At 42.9% G+C, this 22,059-nt stretch overlaps 1 protein-coding gene across 2 annotated transcripts in view; it reads right to left on the bottom strand.

Annotated features, from left to right (window-relative positions):
* Positions 1 to 22,059, bottom strand: part of LOC118392300 (synapsin-3-like) — a 112,771-nt gene that overhangs the window by 19,683 nt on the left and 71,029 nt on the right. For both annotated transcript variants that reach the window (XM_052460107.1, XM_052460108.1), the window contains exons 7-10: positions 7,604 to 7,666; positions 4,433 to 4,575; positions 3,520 to 3,594; positions 3,026 to 3,128 (exon numbers count right to left, since the gene is read on the bottom strand). In XM_052460107.1, coding sequence (XP_052316067.1) covers positions 3,026 to 3,128; positions 3,520 to 3,594; positions 4,433 to 4,575; positions 7,604 to 7,666 — 384 coding nt within the window. The remainder of the gene's footprint in view (positions 1 to 3,025; positions 3,129 to 3,519; positions 3,595 to 4,432; positions 4,576 to 7,603; positions 7,667 to 22,059) is intronic.

Raw genomic sequence — 22,059 nt, 5'->3', positions numbered from 1 at the left:
TAATATAATAATAATATATGCCATTTAGCAGACGCTTTTATCCAAAGCGACTTACAGTCATGTGTGCATACATTCTACGTATGGGTGGTCCCGGGAATCGAACCCACTACCCTGGCGTTACAAGCACCATGCTCTACCAACTGAGCTACAGAAGGACAGGATGACAACCTATCTTGGAAAGTCGACACATTGTAGTTATCAGATTCATATGGAATTGTTGCACAATTTAAATATTAAAATATGAAACTATTTGTGAAACGATGAAATGTAATTTTAGCTTCTTAAATGAGAGAACGGTTTGTCATAGAGAAACTCAGCTCACTACCAGGCCCCGCCCAAGTGAACAGACTTTCGTTGTAAACTATGAAACACGTCCTTCTTTCACCACTATATAAACCCGTTGATGAAAATGAAACTTTCTGTTCCGAGGCCGTGAGGACGACGGTCCTACATTAAAAGGGCTCAGAACGAAATTAGCATCATGTTCAATGTGAAGGTGATGATCGACACGCAGAAAGCATGAATTTCGACTATACCAGCCAGAATATAGCACAAGCTTAAAAGTATGGCAACTTGTTATGAACTTTGAACTCTTATTCATTCCAGAAGTGATACCTCCTAGCTGTTGAGTTAGCAGCAGCCGCTGTAAACGTGGGCTAGGAAAGTCAAACACACACAACGATACTACAACGTATCCAGTTTAGCATAGCTGCCTATGGCCTGATAGAGACAAAACCCTTTTTGTTCCTCAATCTTCCCACTATTTCACTCAAACCCCTTTTCTTTGTGTAACCAGCCGTCATATCGGTTCTGTCAGCTAGGGACGTTTTCCTTTATGACAATTTGTAATCAATGTATGATCCATCCTGTGTAGATGTAATTCTGTGGGATTATTTAGGTATTTAGTAAATAAATAAACCACATTTTGTATTGCTGATTCAATTTGTTAGCCAGGGTTCGTGTAGATAACCAAGAATTTACAACTTTCAGATGAGACTGAATAAATTGCCGATTAAATATTGACTGCTACTGATGTAAAAGATTACTAGGTCTTTAAGAGTTTATTCGGAAGATAACAACTCTATGAAGATTATTTTGTGGTGCCCCGACTTTCTAGTTAATTACATTTACCTGATTAGCTTCATCAGGTAATATTAATTACAGAGAAATTATTTTATAGAATAGCATGTCATATCATATTAATCCGGCATAGCCAAAGACACGACACAGCCTAGGTCGGCACTTTATGTGGTGGTGGGGCAAGTCAGCAGAAAATACGGAGCATTGCACCGTGATTGGCTTAGTGTTCTGTCACTCATGGGGACACTACGTCACGGACAAGTCTAAGGGTAGAGCTAGAAAATTCAAGCCTCTTGGGTGCTGCCATCGGGTTACATTAGAAGTGCCCATCCAAGGTGGCTCAAAGTCATTGTCCACAGATAAAATTACGTCAAATCACATATCTACAGTAGTGTTCAAAATCTTAGCCAGCAGTCATCATCATGAATCAAGTTGACAATTTCCTGGCAAATCCTTTTTAATCCTTGTCATATGAAGAGAAGTAATGAAGAGAAAATATAGATAAAATGTATCGGTGCTCGTCGACCATTAAACAACAAATTGGAAATTGCAAATTCAACAATGAGGGGTTTGGAATGAATCAGTGGCTAACTGCAAGCATTGCAAAGCAATCATTAGCCTGCTATTTAGTGGCTTGGCTGTGTGGTCCCAAATCTAAGATTAAGGGTCTCTTTCTTTTAAGGGTCTCTAGTTTAAAATGATAAACATTCAATTGGCCATTGCTGACAATGAAGCATGGTTCATCAAACAACAACTCTGAACTGCAAAATATGACTTTAGTGAGTTCAAGACAACTGGGGACTGGAAAAACGAGCTACGACCGGGAAAATTCGCTTTGAACTTTCATCCAACTCGAAATTGTAAATCTGGAACTCGGGCCATTTTCTAGAGCTACGACCTGAAGATCACTGACCTCATGACTCAAACTTTTTTTTCTTTCTCTCGAGTTCCTAGTTATCTTGAAAGCACCATAAATTCAGAGAATGGCAGACTTTTATGATAAAATTTGCCCACGAAGGACTGCCGCGCCACCTTCCTGTTCAAGTGAGCAAAGCACAACAAGTTAAGTCCAAAGAAATGTTGGGACTCACCTTGTGCTCACTTGAACAGGTGGGCACATTTAGTCTTGTATGCTGCTGCATAAATGATGTAATATGCCAGGCAGACATGTATACTGTAGCTAAGAAAGTAATACTAAGTGTGTTGTGTTCGTTAGTTAGCTAGCTGTTAGTAGCCCATGTGCCTCACTCCAATAATTTTATATATTTTCACCTCTTAATTTCGCCAACTGTTCTGACTTGTGCATATGTAACCTATAACCTGTTTTTGAGAAATATAATCATTGAATATTGTAAGAGCTTTCATTGTCTGCTTATATACCCCCTTTATTTATCCTACGGCTTTGACTTGGTGTACAGGGAGAACACTGTAAGAAAGGCCCATGTTCTGAATTCTGTTGCTGTACATTTCAAGTGCTGAACAAATAGTTAGACTACATCCGTCCTAGCTCTCTCATTAATGTCTTAATAGAAATTACGCAATGCCTCTCCTCCGCTTGTCATGCATGCCCTTATGCCATAGTTTGTACATCTCAATTGTCAGTAGAAACCACATTTGTTTAAGCAAGTCAGCCATATCAGCTATATATTTTTTATAGTCAGTAAATGAGACTGAATAAACTTCCGCTGCCAGACAAGGCTCCGCTGATAGCCAGGTGTTGCAGTGGTAAGGTGTTGGGACTGCTGTTGAGACTCTGCTTTTGGGACAGCTTTATGTAGACCTTAACAGTTTGTGGGCACCGTTTGTCACCATTATAGTACAATTAATGTATTGTTTAGTGTTGTGTAGTGGCTTTTGCTGGAATGCATCCCACAATTTTTGGGGGGACCCATTAAGATTACATGCTAAAATCGCCACTGACAGTACATGCTAAGAATGAACTAACCTCGATAATGTAGTCATTGCCATCTTTTCCGTGGACGGCTTTCACAGCACAGATATCAAGTCCCCCGAACATCTCGGCACAGGAGTCCACCCACAGACGATATCTGGAACACAGCGACATCCACAACTGATCGTCATGGTCAATTACAAAACAGACCGTGGCAGTGAAAAACTAATTAACACTTTACTTAAAGCCTGCAGGTATAATGCTTTATAACTTGTTTAACTGTTATAAATTGGATATAAATTCCGGTTTGTTTTGTTCTATATATATTTGAAAGGGGGAGGTGTCATACAAGCCTCTCGGGTTTGTTAGTTTTCACCTCTTCTGCACATACACTTTTCACTTGTCTTCTAAACTCTCATCACATTGTCTTGTATTTACTTGTGTACAAATTAATGAACACAATAATACATCTATAAGCGTTCAGAATTTATTATAATGAAGCTTATCTGTTATATTATGTCTAACAAAGTGTCTATAGGCCAGCTTACCTGTCCGTCATAGCGATCTGTTCCAACATGGCTGAGCCTGTGTTAGCCTTCCAGTTGCCGGAGATGGACGTCCTCCTAGAAAAGGTGAAAATCAAGGAAATTAAATCAGGCATTCAGCTATTCTCTGGACTGGAAAGCAATGGTCAGCTAGCTTAGTCATTGTGTTTTGTTTTTGTACAGTAGTTCTACAGAAGACCCTGGGGGGGTACATTATGTTTGTGTCAAGGTCAATTGGAGACGTGCTTTCATGACTGGTGCCGAGGAAATAAATTGAGATAAGGAAGTAAATTCCACTCCTCTTAGTCAAGCAATAATTGTTCGGATTGAGAGACATTGAAAGTAGAAAGGGCGTAGATTCATACTTTCATTGTTACTGTACATGGTGTTTTACATTTACTGCACGAGGTCTGCTGTATTCAAGAGGGTGCTGTTGAGCATTTGAAATTGAAGTGGCTGGTTACTCAGAAGATTATTTTAGTTCAAGCTAAGATTGAGACGAAGGCTGAATTTGGCCTGTGGTCACGGTCACGTTGGCCGATGCCGTCACTTCCCTCTGGGAGACAGAATGGAATGCCAGTGCAGGGTGCAACCCTAGTCGTTGTCCCTTGGTAGAGAAGGAAGTGCTGTGGTGTGGGTGAGCCCTGCACGCCTCCACTGACTGGGAAGGGTGTACCATGGGCCTCTTCCCACACTCACATTGGCGTGCAGGCTGGACTATTCTAGGGTCTCTCTCTCTATCCATCTCTTTTTTTGTTTCCCTTCATCCATCTCTGTTTCCGTGTCTCCCCCCTCTCTCTGGTAAAGTCATCCACATGCAAGCCATATAGTTTCATTCTAGTCACAATCATTGCTGACATGTCCAAGTCACAGACAAAACCCAGTGTACACAGCATAGAGACGACATCATACTTACATGTAGGCCTTGTAGTTGTTGCCGATTTTCTGGATCCTGATGTCGTACTTGGACAGGACGTATGGCTCAGAGGTGGCATAGGTTCTGGCCAGCGCCACCACACTGGTAATATCCTGGAAGTCAAGTTCGTTCTCCACTTTGATCTGAAACAGGAAGACACCACTAATTAGTTAAAATCAGCAGGAAGATATGCATAATTGGTAGTTTGTGATGGTTAATTACCAAACATGCTATAAAAGCTATGAGACAGGAGCTGAAGTAGACTGATAGAATCCCACAGGAATGTAAATCCAACACAGACAGGATAATGAAAAGCTTCGTCTCTGGAAAATGTTAGAATTTTTGGAGCTGCACGTTTCTCACACCCATTTGAGTTCATCAGGTACGCAGTGACTTTATATACAGACAGTACAGTAATAATTGATTGCATTTATATTACGCATTTCCACTTACAGTAGGTGCTCAAAAGCGCATTACATATTAAGGGAGTAAACTCACCTCTTCCACCACTAATATGCTAGACAACATTTTGATGGAGATGACAAACAATAGCTAAATTCAATCGACCCACAACTTATCCAAAGAGAACAATTCTGTAGATTCCTTTTTGAACAGTAAATGCTAATCTGCTGTATCTTTTATATGTAAACAGGTTTGATTAAATGAAACTGACAGGCACACTAAGCCGAAGACACCCAATTACCAACCAGATATGTCTGTATTGATAAAAAGAGGGAAACTGAAACTGCCTTAGACCATGGGAAAAGGGGCAAAGGAGTAGTAGAAAGCTATACATTACAGGCTGTTGATGTATGGCTTTCTGAATGTATATCACCCATATGATGTATGATGATGGCAACCAGAGTCCTAGACATTCCCTTCATATTCCCTCCATTGACTCTCATTATCATGCCCTCTGGCTGTTATCGTTGGCACTATGATTCATCCACCATGCGGTGAAAGTCAGAGGGAACAGTGAGGGGCTGTCGTGAACAGGGACGGACTTTCCCACCCCCACCTCTCTCTCCTTTCAGCTCATCTCTTCTTCTCAAGTGAGATGGAAAAGTCTACCATGGTAAAGATCTGGGGGAGGAGTTTGCCCACTTTTTGGATCAGGCATTTCATTCGCTGTCATAACTACTCTTTAAGATAGCATCTTGAGTATGTTTGACAGAGGTGGAGGTAGCTAGACAAGGGGGAAATTGTTAGCCTTTGTTCACGAGGAAAGTATTTGTGTACTTGGCTACCCACTGTGGTTCCAAAAGGTGTAACCCAATACCTCTGGAGAGCCAGAGAAAAAGGAGCCAAACCATGGTGTAAATATGAGAAGCCATGCAGAGAATAAGATGAACCATTGAGTAAATAAAGTAAACTATAATACTGGAAGCAGAAACCATAAGGGTAATTACGAGGGTATGTACTGGCAGTTAGATCAAGAGCTGGGTGAGGTGGAAAGCAATGTGATTCTGGACACTGGCCAGTTTCAAAATGGTTGAGAAATATTCTCCAGTGTCAGTTAAATCAGTCTACCCTTTAGTGAGCCATTTGTAACTTCCCCAACCAGGATTAACAATTCCATGCGATGGTCAGGCTGTAACGGTCTCTTTCAGAGATTTGATATCATAAAAAAAAAATTAAAAAATGGATTAACGTTAGAAGTAACCAATCATTCACTTGTTTTGCTGTATTCACCTCGTCATACTAAAAGATTTTGCCGTAACATTTAATTTAGGCTACAGATCATGAAGAACTGTTTAAGTGAAAACACTGCGCTTTATTACATGTAATCTAATAAGGGCATTAGGTTAAACAAACATAGGATTTTCAGTTGTTTTAACACCATCACTAGCCATAGTCCTAGTCCCAATTTCCATTTCCACAACTCCAGATACTTGAATTTTAACCAAATGTCTTTTGTCAAGAGTCTCTCAGCTCAACTTAAAAGCCATGTGGAGCACTTGAATGGCCTACATCCAGGCCCTCTTCTACCCCCAGTTCTCAGTCCTCTGTAAGGTCAGGGGGGTTAAGTGAGGTCCTGGTCTACAATGGGCCTATGCTAAGTGATCCAGAGGACATGTGGGAACTCTATAGCACTCCAGGTTCCTGTAATGGAGGAAACCCAACCCAGCCCTTTATATGGAAATATATAGGAAGTGCTTCCCCGTGTACTGTGTGAACACACTGACTTGGCTCGGGAGGTCCTGTATTATATGTGAGGAGGGCTCCATTTGGGCTAGTAATCACTCGCTTTGGTTGGCTGTTCACTGCACTGCATTGCTGTTGAAATTGTGTGTGTGTGTTTATATATGTATACATATATACACACACACGCACATATACAGTTGAAGTCATTAAAACGTGTTTTTCAACCACTCCACAAATGTCTTGTTATTAGCAAACTATAGTTTTGGCAAGTCAGTTTTGACATCTACTTTGTGCATGACAAGTAATTTTTCCAACAATTGTTTAAAGACAGATTATTTCACTAAATCACAATTCCAGTGGGTCAGAAGTTTACATACACTAAATTGACTGTGCATTTTAACAGCTTGGAAAAATAATCTAAATTACATCATGGCTTTAGAAGCTTCTGATAGGCTAACGGACATCATTTGAGTCAATTGGAGGTGTACCTGTGGATGTATTTCAAGGTCTACCTTCAAAATCAGTGCCTCTTTGCTTGACATCGTAGGAAACAGGCCAAACAGTAGCATATCCAGGCTTTTATGAGGTAACTAGGAGGTCTTCAGATCCTGACGCTGATCAGCTTGCCGATGCCCATGTCATTCCCACATCTCCTCCCTAACTCCTTATGAACATGTAAACCCCCTGAAAAAGCCCCCAAAGTCCCTTCCTATCAGACACACTGTGAAATCATGGCTTGCAGCTTCACACCCTTCTCCACCTCCTCTCCAAGACTGATAGTCTGCTTATGGAAGGGATGTCATGCCATCATCACGCTCAGAGATACACTGAGAAGAGAGAAGGAGCCTGGTCTGTTATGTACAGCTCAACTCCTAACTGTACAGTATGTGATAGGTTAGCATAACAAACACAAACAAATCAAGACCAGACATGCAATGGTGAAGTGGAGAGATGGGCAGCCAGGGAGTGCCCAGACCTTAGTTGTGGTGGTGTGCGCGTGCGAATCAACGTCGCAGGGAGGCTTACCTTGCCAATGCCGGCGTGGGCATGACCCATCTTGACCACCACAGGGAACGTTGGTGTTGTCACCTGGGAAAGAAGACAAAGTAGAGTGTTACCAAAGTCTGAAAAACCACTGGCAGAGAAGAGAACATGCAGTGTGCATTAATCCTAATACCAACTAAGTGGATGGAGGGTTTCTCTGAAGAGCAACCTTGATATCGTAAATGGGTAGCGTGTTAGGACTGTGAAGCAGGGAAAGCATTTTAGAGCTACACTGAGGTCCAAATAATTATCTACCTATACCTAATTTGATTGACAAGGGCTCCAAGACTATGACTTGGCTATGATTTAACTGTGCTGTCCATGTGAGTGACTGACTACTAAAAGCAAAACACAAGTTCCTCCCTAAACGTAATTGCGAGGCATAGCTCAGACCTGACGTATGGTATAGAATCAAAACCTAATTTAAAGTGAAAGACTTCTCAAAGACCATTATCGAACTACCGCATTGAACTTAAAGCCACCCAATTTAGGGAAGCATGAGGTATTTTCTGAAAAATGTTGGTTTATTACACAAAAGAGAAGTTCTGGGAAACCAGAAAGAGCGAGACCAAAGCCAAAGCTTCTTGGGATGGGTTTGGACAACCCAGCCCCACCGCAGGCGTCATGGGCTCTCTCATAGCATGGTGTGCAATGTGAGAGGAGGAGGAAACGTCAACAGACGACTTCAAACGTGTTCTTTAAAAACACATTCTTGCCACTGATAGATCCCCCGATACCATTGTTAGATGGAAATGTAATCTAAAGAGAGGACTTATCCAGTTTGAAAACCATTTCTAAATCTCCTATTGTTTGAAATGGCACACAGAGATATAGACTCACTGGAGAGTTTTAGAGTTTGAGTCTCAATGTAACAGCCCCCTTTAGTTAGATTAGACTGTATCAACGCAATCACATCAGTTACATGCATTCCGACAAACGTACAGTTGAAGTCGGAAGTTCACATACAGAGAATGATTTATTTCAGCTTTTATTTCTTTCATCACATTCCCAGTAGGTCAGAAGTTTACATACACTCCATTAGTATTTGGTAGCATTTGCCTTTAAATTGTTTAACTTGGGTCAAACCTTTCAGGTAGCCATCCACAAGCTTCCCACAATAAGTTGGGTGAATTTTGGCCCATTCCTCCTGACAGAGCTCGTGTAATTGAGACAGATTTGTAGCCCTCCTTCCTCGCACAGGCCTTTTTCCTCAAATGATGTCAATTAGCCTATCAGAAGCTTCTAAAGCCATGACATTTTCTGGAATTTTCCAAACTGTTTAAAGGCACAGTCAACTTAGTGTATGTAAACTTTTGACCCACTGGAATTGTGATAGTGAATTATAAGTGAAATAATCTGTCTGTAAACAATTGTTGGAAAAATTACTTGTGTCGTGCACAAAGTAGATGTCCTAACCGACTTTGCCAAAACTATAGTTAACAAGAAATTTGTGGAGTGGTTGAAAAACAAGTTTTAATGACTCCAACCTAAGTGTGTGTAAACTTCCGCCTTCAACTGTATATTACACTAGGCAGACACTAGAGAAACCTGGTCAGTTAACAGTGTTATGGTGGTGTTAATAATATGGCATATCAAGTCGTGTTATGGTAAAAACAGTTCATTTGTCTACAGTATTCTTCTGAGTACATTACCTGAACAACACGAATGGGGTGTGTATGTAACATCGCTTACATTTTTATTGCAATCTTACAGTACAATATAACATCAGCATTATACGGTGGGCCTGGGTATAAGAACACACTCTTCCTGGCACACTCCGAGAGAAAACATTTAGATAAGCAGATGAGAGATTTTCAGTCAGAGCAGAGGGCACACAGCCAGAGTACGCACACAGCTGTGAGCTCAGGCCTGACAGATCTGCTAGGGCAAAGGCAGCTGCTGCTATCTTTTTATCCACCCCTCGTCTGGCTGTCAGTGGACAGGACTGAACAGAACAGAGAAGACCCCCCCCCCGTCTGGATGTTGTCTGGTTAGTGTTAATCATCGACAGACACAAGGTTGCTAGGACATCAGTGCCAACCGTGTTGAGAGATCGTGAAACTACAGCCCCAAGCTGTACAAGATAACAATCTAACTTGCATCCATAATAGGCTGAAAACAACTTTGTGTGAGTTGGAAGTGTAATTGTGAATGTATAATCTACTTTCAAACTGTGCGTTTTAAATCATGATTACACAATCCATTTATACTAGTGAGTCAACCACTTGAAATCCCTAAAAATGGTACAAAGTGCCTCAGGACCCAGATAATAAGTATCCTCTGTTTAGGTGAAACACATTGGCTCATAGAAAGACCAAATGGACTCCTCAATGTACCTCTCAATTCATCATTTAAATTCTGAAGAATAAGCTACCTACCGATCAACAGTTCTCCTGGCCATTTGTGGTTGGTATTTCCATTTTTTAAATGGAAATCTCCATCAATGCCAGAGAAAAGCACATTCACTACGCCTCAGACGCAAGCTGAATTATTTTGTATTCGGCACATGTGAGCTATGTAGCAGGGAGACACCTGATATAACATGTGTATGAGAATGACTGAGGACAGTGGTTTCCCTGTGGGGGCTTGTCCTAAAATGACAGAGGTGGTTTTGGGTGGGCAGATGTGGCCGCCAACTCTGTCTGGATGTGTAATCTGAAAATCTCCCAGTCATTCCCATCAATGTGGCAATGACGGGAGACACGGTGGAGGGAAGAGACCACATCCTATCTAATGAGGTTACACTGGCAGCACGGAACATCAGAAGGAAGATCAAATACGTCTGGGCACTAAACCTGGCACAAAACAGACTGAGACGTGCTTATGAGCTTTCAGACGTGTACATTTTGATTTGTCTCGGCTTTTGTTTTCTTACAGCTGCATGAATTACTGTACTTGCCTTTCCTGTTCCCACCCGAAAACCATTAACAATGTGTTCAGTATGGTCAAGTAATTGAGAAAACACACACACAATCTAATTATACGGCCAGTGATTTCACCAGTCTAGGTTTGGTTTCACAACATGAGGTTGCCGTCATTTACAGTAACGCACCAGACGACCAGGTCTGGCACATACTTCAGGGAAGCCCATCCTTCGGACCAAAACACTCAGTCATATATATATATATTATTTATTTTTTTGTGTGTGAAAGTCAGACAAGTGGATCATTTAGGGCCGAAGGCTGTCATGAATCACACTTCCCCAACCTCCAAACACCTCCATCACATTCTTAAATCCCCCCCACCTCACTCAATTATAAAGTTGAGCTCAGTGGAACGTTGGGTCGTCGGCATGTAGACAAAATAGATAAAACATTGAATAATTTGGTTTGCACCAGTCTGTTGGACCCATGGAATTCCCCACAAACTAAAGGGCAGCACGTTGAACAGAGGGGACATCATGTTGGACGAGGCTAATTGTCACGTAACTTTTGTGCCCAAATAACCATCCTTAGTGAATCACCACATTTATAATGGAGGGACCTAAAAAGTTATTTGACCATTATAATTGCCCAAGGATCCTTGTGAAGTCGAGGTCTGGGTCTAATATAATGTACAATGTAACAGTGGTAACTGTAAAACATTTATCGTAAAACTTCAGATGTTGGTTGGCAATTAATAAAACAATGAGCGGCTAGACAAGAAGGAGATCGAAGAGGGCAGGTGAAAGGTCAAACAAAACACATTCTCCACCACATTAGCCCATTAGCTAGGAGAGTGGCCAGATGGATAAGTACTTCGATGTACAATTGTAAATAGGTACTTATCAAGCTCTGATTCGAGGGGGTAGAGTCACTCTAAGGGGGCGCATCAATTATCCAACGCAACACATGGTGCATCCATCCCCGCATATGTATGACCTCTTCATTTTTATGATGGCCATTCAAAGCTGCCACATCAAGGAAGCGGACAGCAGTGAAAAGACTTAAGCAGACGAGGAGAGGAGGAGAGCAGGGGGACCCTGACCCAGGCCGCTGTTCAAAAAAGATCTCCTGGCATCAAAACCAAAGACGGCCTGTTCACATAAAACCCCGCTCAAAGATTAACTTGGCCTTGAGAGACGAATGAAGAACACACAAATAACTGACGGTAATCACACACCTGGCCTGAGTGGATTTGATCTGCCCGTTTGAAATCGGCATTGCAAAACCTCAGAACTATTCCCGTACTATATATGTATGTGCCGTAGTAACTTGAAACAGTGTTCGGCGGATTGATGACACTTCTACAAAAATCAAGATTAAACCTGGAAGTTGAGGATTAATATTTTCCATAGAAATTTTAACGGGTAAGTGAATGGATGGTTAACTACAGATTCCATACCAGACTGTCAGAACATCCTCTTGTTCATCAGGTTATTCAGTGGTTTCTCTGAGGTCTTTGATTGTGCTTGGTGTGGTAAATGCACAAGAGTTTGGGCATCAAGAAAACACTTAACCTAGAGCCAACCATCTATCATCGCCATCTTCAGACCCACATGTACACTGTGAACTTTTGTAAGCAAACCACTACACTTCATCATAGCCAAGTCACGACACGAGATAAACGTGCCACGGCCTTTGTAGTTGTACTTCCAGAAAGGAACTGAATTAAGTCGTAGACATAACACACATCTCCCAACCAGACAACACACCGTTTAAGTTGCATTTACAGTAATGGTAAGCCTTGTGCTACTGATGAGCCCCCGCAAACTATACATCGGATGCTCAGTGTATGACATCGTAAGTCGTTAGACTGCTAATGGGGCATGATAATTCTTGTCATGGAATTCAGGGTCATCTGGCTTCCATTGGGATCCATCCTGATCGGAGTGCGTTTCCATGAGGGAAACATCTGTCTGGAAAACAGACAGACTTCCATCCCTATGTTCAGGGATGGAAGTTTCCAGAGTGGAAGTTTCCTGAGAATACCGAACACCAGGTTTGTGATGGAGATGCATTTGATGGTGAAGATTCTGAACACTTTGGCCAATGCACCTGCGAATGGTTCATGGGTTTGGAAGAGAGGCAAGGAAGAGGTTAGTATGCAAGTATGCAATGTCCATGGCACTTCATCTTCGCACATCTGCACAGTGTTCTGAGGAATACACTCTGACAAATGTTGAGAAAATATTGTGCAAATGGATATGATTCATACTAAGTCATGATTCAATATGATTTAATAACAGAACATGGCCACAACTTCACTCAGAGGTCATCTATTTCAGGTAAACACATATGCGTGTAGGTTATGTCATAACCCCCAATGCATAGCCTAAGTAGAAGAATAGACACTACCACTACCAAAACAGTTGCTATTTCAATCCAACTTTGCTGTGGTGGTTCAGTAAGAGTCATGCAGCAGGGCTATTAGTGCTAATCAACTCAATAACCTAGCTACATTTCAGCTGGCTTCTACATTTGAAAAAAGTGAGAACCAACATAATTGGGAGAGACGGGGCCTTTGGCAGCACCAGTCTTGCAAAAACGATCAGTGCTGCAGGGCATTCCTCTCCGTCTAAAAGGGAAAGCGATGTCACATTCCCATTTTCCAGGGTTAGGCTACAATACACTGGGTCTTTGGAACAGTGTCAGCAGAAGTAAGGAGGCAATGTATGCAATTACACCCAGCAAAGTCACTCGATCCTGGGATCAGGAAAGCTGTGAACCTCTGGTCATTGGCCTCTTAGTGGAGGCATACAGAGAAAACATTGTTTGATAGCAGAAGATGTAACTTTTATTGGCGTTCTAGTTCAAAACATTATGTTTCTGCCCGAAAGGTCTTCAACAGATAGTTTGGACGAGGAATTGGCATACAACCAGTTTTCGCATCAGTTTCATGTACACAACTTGACAGTTTGTGTAATTACTCATACCTCTTCTTGTGATGCAGTTGTTGGTTTCTCATGTTTTGATTGATTTATGATGTTTAGAAATTGCAGTAAAAGTTTCGGGAAAGTAAAAGTAAAATGTCTTTATGAGCTTTGTCCAGAAGTTGAACAATTTGAACGACTTTCCCAATTTCACGCAAGCCCATAAACACATTACATGACAGATTGCTGGGTGTTTGTCTTTGCACAGCTCTGATGGGTTTTTCATTTATACAATATGCTAATGAGGTGATGGGTAAAAATAAACATTCCAAAAGTCAATTTGGCAACGGGAGTTTGGAGCAGATGGTCGAGGTCCTGGTTGCTGATAGAACAGACGTCTGGTATCAAACTTTGTTTACTCAATTTAAAAGGGGGGGGTTCAACAGGCAATTTGCACTGAGAGGGTTTAGAAAGTTTAATTGAAAGTCAGAAGTAGGCCTTCAAACAGATAACAGTAAATGATCCAATTTTGCAAACAGGTTTAAGATGTGATAGGACAGCCAAATTGAAATACTCAAGTATCCCTCCAAAACACTGACCAATGAGGGGACTCTACAGTCACACAACAGCAAAACTATTTAGTTGTAGTGGAGCGTAAGAGAACTGGAAAGTGTGTTATAGTGAAGGCCTAAATGAGGAGCAAAGGAAATGGTTTTGAACCCCTCACACCCTGCTCTTAAAAGCACCATTCCCTCTAGGACTAATACACTGTAAAAGTCAAATCCATATCCAGAGCCAAAGCCCTAAAGTGGCCCAATGGATTAACAAATAAGGAGAGAAGAAAGAAAGTGGGCTAAGCAAATGAAACAAGGCCGGGAACATAGAACAGGTGCTAATACTGTGGAGTTCTATAGGCCTCTGGAAAGTGACGGTTTCCTTCTCTATTAACATCTGTCTGGATGAGGAAGTACAGACCATAGAGTCAAGAATCCCCCAGCTAGAAGGGAAAGGAGAGAGTTGTTCTGACACAGTCAGGAGTCCCAGGACACACAGTGGATGTAGTAGGTCGGTGTTGTAGATCCGTGTTGCCCCAGGACATTTATTGAACAGGAAGAGAAGTGCTGTTGGGAAATCCACCCGAGTGGCCACTCTGACGTAGCAGTCCGCCACTCAGAGTTAAATGGGAAAGCCGAGGACTGAAGACAGACAGTTTCCAGGTTGGGACTCTGCCCGTAGGTCCTCAACTTACTATAATTTAGTAAGTATTGTATTTGTGAGCATAACTACAGTATAAATGGTGTTGGGCTGAATGAAATGAGTTTAGATAATGTAAGACTGAATCGAAAAATAAACATTGTACCAATTGGGTGATTCATGGCATCAATCAACTGCCATAGATTCACTGAGCTGAAAATATTACTGTACATGCGTTGTTGATTATCACTTAAATGTTCAACCTACATTACGGTGTGAATAACATACCCAGCATGATGCAGCCTGATAACATGCACGGCCCATTACAAGGTTATTAGCACCTAAGGTGGGGTGAGATAAGCCTAAAGGGAAGGGTGAGAGTACTCTCCTGAATTGATGTTGATGTTACCAATCGTGCTAATGCTCACTTTAGGAAGCGTGGGTCAAGTTTTAAAGCTTAAACAAGCATGAAAATATGATTGGATATACAGTGCCTTCAGAAAGTATTCAGACCCATTGACATTTTCCACATTTTGTTACGCTACAGCCTTATTCTAAAATTGATTTAAATCGTTTTTACCCCTGATCAATCTACACACAATACCCCATAACGACAAAGCAAAATGTATGTAAGTATTCAGACCCTTTACTCAGCACTTTGTTGAAGAACCTTTTGGCAGTGATTAAAGCTTAGTTTCTTCTTGGGTATGACGCTACAAGCTTGGCACCTGTATTTGGGGAGTTTCTCCCATTCTTCTCTGCAGATCCTCTCAAGCTCTGTCCGGTTGGATGGGGAGCGTCACTGCACAGCTATTGTCAGGTCTCTCCAGAGATATTCGATTCGGCTTCAAGTCCAGGCTCTTTCTGAATGTCCTTGAGTGGCCCAGCGTCTTGTCCCTGAAGCCACTCCTGCATTATCTTGGTTGTGTGCTTAGGCTCGTTGTCCTGTTGGAAAGTGAACCTTCGCCCCCAGTCTGAGGTCCTGAGCGCTCTGGAACAGGATTTCATCAAGGATCTCTGTACTTTGCCCTGTTCATCTTTGCCTCGATCCTGACTAGTCTTCCAGTCCCTGCTGCTGAAAAACAGCCCATAGCATGATGCTGCCACCACCATGCTTCACCGTAGGGATGGTGCCAGGTTTCCTCCAGATGTAGCGCTTGGCATTCAGGGCAAAGAGTTCAATCTTGGTTTCATCAGACCAGAGAATCTCATTTCTCATGGTCTGGGAGTTTTTAGGTGCCTTTTGGCTAACTCCAAGCAGGCTGTCATGTGCCTTTTACTGAGTTACTGGTTTCTGTCTGGCCACTCTACCATAAAGTCCTGATTGGAGGAGTGCTGCAGAGATTTTAATTTGATTTAACTAGGCAAGTCAGTTCAAAACAAATTCTTATTTACAATGACGGCCTACACCCGCCAATCCCTAACGACGCTGGGCCAATTGTGCTCCGCCCTATGGGACTCTCAATCACGGCCAGTTGTGATACAGCCTGGAATCGAACCAGGGTCTGTAATGACACCTCTAGCACTGAGATGCAGTGCATTAGACTGCTGCGCCACTTGGGAAACATGGTTGTCCTTCTGGAAGGTCCTGCCATTTCTAAGGAGGAATTCTAGAGCTCTGTCAGAGTGACCATCAGGTTCTTGGTCACCTCCCTTGCCAAAGCCCTTCTCCCCCGATTGCTCACTGGAGCTTAATTTTGAGTCTCATAGCAAAAGGCTGAATACTTATGTAAAAAAGGTTGTCATTTTGTGCAATATTAGCTCTACTCTCTGACCTATACTGTATTTCACAAGATTTATTGCCAAGTACATGTGATCATACACAAGGGAGTGCATGCATGTAGTTGTTGGCTCTTACTCTACCGCACACCTGAGGAAAACAATAGAAGGAACAGGCAGCTCCTTTTGGCAAAAGAGGGGAATCTTCTGCAGACTACACAAAGCCAGAGCCCAAATCTCAGCACAGCCACTGCTTTCAATGAGGCCGCAGTACAGAGGAAGAAAGAGAGGGAAGGGAACATCAAGGGGGGGGGAAAAATATTTTGGAACAGCTGGATGCGGCACACCCTGGCTCTATTTATACCGGCAGAAGGGAACGAGAGAGCCAACTTCTACCGTAGAACGAGTCCCGGGCAGCTGGCCGCCTCGCTTTTGATGTCTCACTCAAACCAAACCCTCGCCTGGCAGCTCCATCCTCATAGCCCAGGGCTGCTCCATTCTCATAGCCCAGGGCTGCTCCACTTCCTCACCTGGAAAAGGGCTCCGTTTAGCATGACGAAGGAAACGGTTTGTCTAGAGAACAACATGAGTAGAAGAGTGGTAAGGGTTCGCCTGGCCTGACCTCTTTTTTACCCAGGATGGGCTGGATAGGGCACACTGTGTACGAAGAAGTGACAGGGAGTCACTCAGGGACAATGGGGCGCTACAAGGAATTGCAAGTGTGGCGTGAGGGTTTTGAGTGTGGTTTGAATATATTGCTACATGTCCAGTAAAGCAATAAATTGAGGGAGTCTTCTCAGTGTGCCTATACGCCCTGTCTCTAAAGACAACATTTATCATTATTGGGTTAGGCAAAAGCAATCTCAAGCTGCTTTCTCACGATCTGCACTTTGTATACTGTCCTTTATAGACAACCAAGTATAATACTTTGCTTTAAAACTGAATTTACAGCCACCAATTCCCCAAATATATACAACACTTACAGCCACTTTATGACCAGTTGAAGGAAAACACAAAAACACTGTTCCATTGTAATGGTGAGACAAAACATTTATCGAAACTCTAAAAAGGTCTATGACATATTCTCTTTCTAAAATGGCCTAGTCATCCTCAGTTGCCCAAACATCACTATCAATTTGAGGACATTAGTGTGAAACAGCACAATGTTCCCATGATGCTGTGAATAAATGTTTGTGCAGGTTCTCCTGTGGTGCTGTAAATCTGGATTTGGGATGAGCAGCGGTACCTCACACAGCAGTTTGTCCGGTAACACTGCGGTCCACACACACCCAACGGGCCATGGTCTGGCCTGGCTCACCACTACCAGAGGGGGAGTAGAGGATGAGCCAAGCACAATGACAGCATGCTGATGGATAAAAGGACAATAATCCATAACTCACAGGCCACAGTAAACCCCACACCCGCTTTGGTTCAATGGTTCAATGCTACCGCAAAAATTAAGTCTGTGTGTTAGGGTTGCGGCATGTAAGCCATGGGTCCTTGTAAATGCAATACATAGAGGATATTGTACGCAATATCACAGACCCTATCTACGCAACATAATGCAGTGAACACATTCAGAGTAATTACAGTAGTGGGCAGATATTAATACCGGTAAGTCATACAGTGCGATATCATAGTGACCACATGCTATGGTATGCGTATATGGAAAACAGCAACTAATAGGGGTATTCCTGTGAAATCGTGTCTATATTTAGGTTCCCACAATTCCCTAGGAACATATGGTTGCCTCCACGCAGTGTGACGTCTACATCCGGTGAATCCACGGCCCTCCAACCTCCCTACCCATGAATCACTGGTCTCCAGTCCATCCACCATCCTTCACCGATTAGCTAAGCCCCCTCCTCCCACTCACCTTCCTTAACTGTTTCTGGGAAGGACTGCTGGTTAAGTAAGAGGAAACACACGTACTGGCCCATTTTAAGCTGCCAGTGGAATCCTACTAGAACTAGATGCCAATGAATGCATAGGAGCTCAGTGCATTACCAGTACAATAACACACTGGTTGGAGATAGCAGGTAGCCTGGTGATTAAGAGCGTTAAGCCAGTAACCGAAAGGTTGCTGGTTCAAATCCCCATGCTGGCGAGGGGAAAAAAAAAAAACTGCTTTTCTGCCCTTGAGCAAGGCAGTTAACCCTCAACAACTGCTCCCCAGGCGCCGACGACGTGAACGTTGATTGAGGCAGCCCCCCCCCCACCTCTCTGATTCAGAGGGTTTGTGTTAAATGCGGAACACACATTTTGGTTGAACGTATCCACTTGCGCAACTGACTAGGTTATCCCCTTTAGTGTCCCTGGCATGTTGCAAGGTTAAGAAGGCTAGTCAACAATATAAAAACACCCAATGACAGCGATTCTAGTTACTCATAAAACAGTGTACACTGGGTTACTGGGTTTATCTTCTAGTTTGACAGCACATAGATCATTGGAATGGTAAACCTAAATAATGCCTAACAGCCCAGGCCTTTCAGTGGTCAGTCAATGAGACGACCTTATATGACCAAAATAAATAGAAAAGTCATTTTTACTGTGCTCAGCATAGGACTGCCCGTTACCGTGACTACCCTGCATTCCCTCAGCCTCCTGGAATTCTAAGGAGCTATTTCCATACTGTCATGCGTCTTGGGTATCCCAACTGCTGTGCGGTGTTTCATGGCGTAAGGCAACAGTCATTTTGGGGGTTTCTCTGACTGATGGTTTGACAGCACACCAAATGTGTACTGTACAGTATGCAAGAGAGGGAAGAGGGACTCTGGCACAGAGCAGTGAAGCACTGTGGTTGTTACTTGGCCCTAATGTGTCGGAAGTCACTGACGGTTCATCATACTTTACCTGCTGGGAGCAGGAGTCCAATGAGTGAGATGGAGAGCACAGGTCAGGGACACGTTTCCCTTTCCTAGTAGTCAAAGGTCTCCATTGAACATTAACTGATAGCCATAATCTCACTGTTAGCTAATGGGAACAGTGAACGGACAGTGGTTTCACCAGAGAGATAGAATGGGTATCACCATCAAAAGCTAAGGAGCTGTCTGTGACATCTTGCTTTGATGATGAAATGTTTTAAAGAGCCGTGTAGATGAATGAGCTGCTGATAAATACGGAGATGAAAACATTTCCGGGTCACGATAATGCTTCCAGGTTTCCTAGTTGACCTCCTAGAGGATAGGAAGTAGATCCAAGGGTACCTTCACAATCATCTAAACAATGGGCATCACACTGTGCTGACAGATCAGAGATAGAATGCTTGGACTTTATCGCACCAGAAGTGGCTTCCTTTTATACTGCAAAAAAACTGATAACGACTCTACCATTTAAGATTATGTAGTCTGTCGTGGCATATCGAGAAGCCCGCCAGCATGACATTTGATTCTGGGTGACAAGATTAAAGATTGAAGCCCAACACCTATTATCTTCACTCACAAATGAAGTCCGATACCAGTTGACTGAATGGGGTGTTTGTTTGACCTGCAGGACCAGACGTCCAGGAAGTTTCAATTAAATCATCTCTCACTTGCCCTCTATTAGTCTCACAGGCCTGTTTGGCACGCAGTGGAAATGTCTACCAATGTCTAAAGCCACTGTATGTGTGGGTGAGTTAGCCTAAGTGAATTCACTCAGGCCATTGCGTTTGGTTAGGGGGATGGAATGTAGTGGAAACTTGAGCGTTGCCAACCTTCATTGGTTTTACTACCTTACACGATGTACATTGCTCATCTCATGTACTTAAGTATTTTACAGGTTCTTTTAAAATAAACAGCAGTAAAGCAAAAAGGGGGCCATGTCCCACTTAAGCACTATGGCATGTAGGAGAGGGAGTAGCGTAGGAGGACCAACAGGAAGGAACCCCAGTGAGTCATGCATGTTTGGATGTGATCCCCCGGAGATCCTCTCTCGGCGCTGCTATCTTTTCAACTTTCGCCTCTTCCTGTGTCTATTTAACGGCTTGTCAGTCGCATGAAAAGGTATTTCACCGCCTGGTCCCCTTTGTCATTACAGAACCACACATAGAGCCTTCAAACACCTTTTAGCACACAATGCCTCCCCAGGCTCCCCGAAGGCTGGCTGGGCAGCTTGCACTAAATAACAGGCACCTTTTCTATACATAGATTTTTAGAGATGAGATTGTGCGCCTGCATTATGCTTACAGTATGTTGGCCTAATTAGGACAACATTTCCAGAAGGTCCAATGGCGTATTTTTGTGTAAAGGACAGATGGGGTCATAAGGAAATGTCATGAGTGATATCACAAAGAGAGCATGCAAGGCTGCGCCTCCCTCCCCATGCCATTATTCTCTTTTGTCACAATTTTTTTTATATAAAGTGACTTCAGAAATGTTAGATAATAACTATAAAAAGTTACATTGACAAAGGCTTAAAATCGAGGTCATGGTGAAATAAGCAAAGATGTGGTTATGTGGTAATGTGGTTATTGGAGTATTTGTTTGAAGAATCCTCAGGGACATCAGATGGAAATGGTGGACACCACCCTGATAGAGTTGAGAAGCTCAGTTAAAAGAAAATGATAAACGTCACCGCTAACTGCCCCCCACCAAGAAAAAAACTAATAAGTCTCCAATGTCTGACCCGACAAGGAATGCAACAAATGATGACGACTCCGTCATGTTCCAACCTGACACAATGGCTCAGAGGTTATGTCATTAATGGTTAACAATGGCCTTGCATATCTCCTGTTTTCCTTGGATGCTCACCATGAAGTTCTGACATGCCATCCCATCTGTATATAAAAAAAATGTATCTTATAAAAACTGGACTTTAGCTGTGGTCATCTGAATCTGTTCCAAAGTTAGTCATGCACTTGTTTATTTATGTCTAGAGCAGGGGTGGGCAAACATTTTGGCTCGAGGGCCATATCGGGATTTAGAAATTCAACGGGAGACACATTTTTCGGGGGCCCAATTGTTTGTTAAAATCAATTTGCGGGGGCCTCCCGAGTGACGCAGATATCTAAGGCACTACATTGCAGCGCTTGAGGCGTCACTACAGACACGGATTCAATCCCAGGCTGTGTCACAGCTGGGAGATGACTGGGAGGCCCATGAGGTGGCGCACAATTGGCCCAGTGTCATCCGGGTTAAGAGAGGGTTTGGCAGGTCGAGATTTCCTTGTCCCATTGTGCTCTAGTGACTCCTGTGGCAGGCCAGGCAAATGCACGCTGACACGGTCGCCAGGTGTACAGTGTTTCCTCCAACACATTGGTGCAGCTGGTTTCCGGGTTAAGTGGGCAGTGTGTCTTGAAGCAGTTACGACTTGGCTGGGTCGTGTTTCGGAGGATACATGGCTCTCGACCTTCGCCTCTCCTGAGTCCGTACTCCTGTTCTTTGCACATCTTAATTTTTCCTTTTTATTGGCCAGTCTGAGATATGGCTTTTTCTTTGCAACTCTGCCTAGAAGGCCAGCATCCCGGAGTCGCCTCTTCACTGTTGACATTGAGACTGGTGTGCTTTTCTTTCAAAAACAAGGACATTTCTAAGTGACCACAAACTTTTGAACGGTAGTGCATATAGATATATGTTTTTTTTATAGTAAAACATTTTTTTATGTCTCGTGGGCCAGATTGAAGTGCCCCACCTTGGTTTAGAGGAAGGATACCAAGAATGTCCAGGGTATACATACTGTACATGCCCTCCTGAACAAACACAGGTTGATTATATGGGAAATAGTGATCAGGAAACTGTATAATTCTGAAATAATA

Source organism: Oncorhynchus keta, chromosome 13, assembly GCF_023373465.1.
Source record: "Oncorhynchus keta strain PuntledgeMale-10-30-2019 chromosome 13, Oket_V2, whole genome shotgun sequence".
Classification (NCBI taxonomy): Eukaryota; Metazoa; Chordata; class Actinopteri; order Salmoniformes; family Salmonidae; genus Oncorhynchus; species Oncorhynchus keta.
Note: the sequence above shows the minus strand (reverse complement) of the source record. Positions and strands in the feature narration are given on the sequence as shown.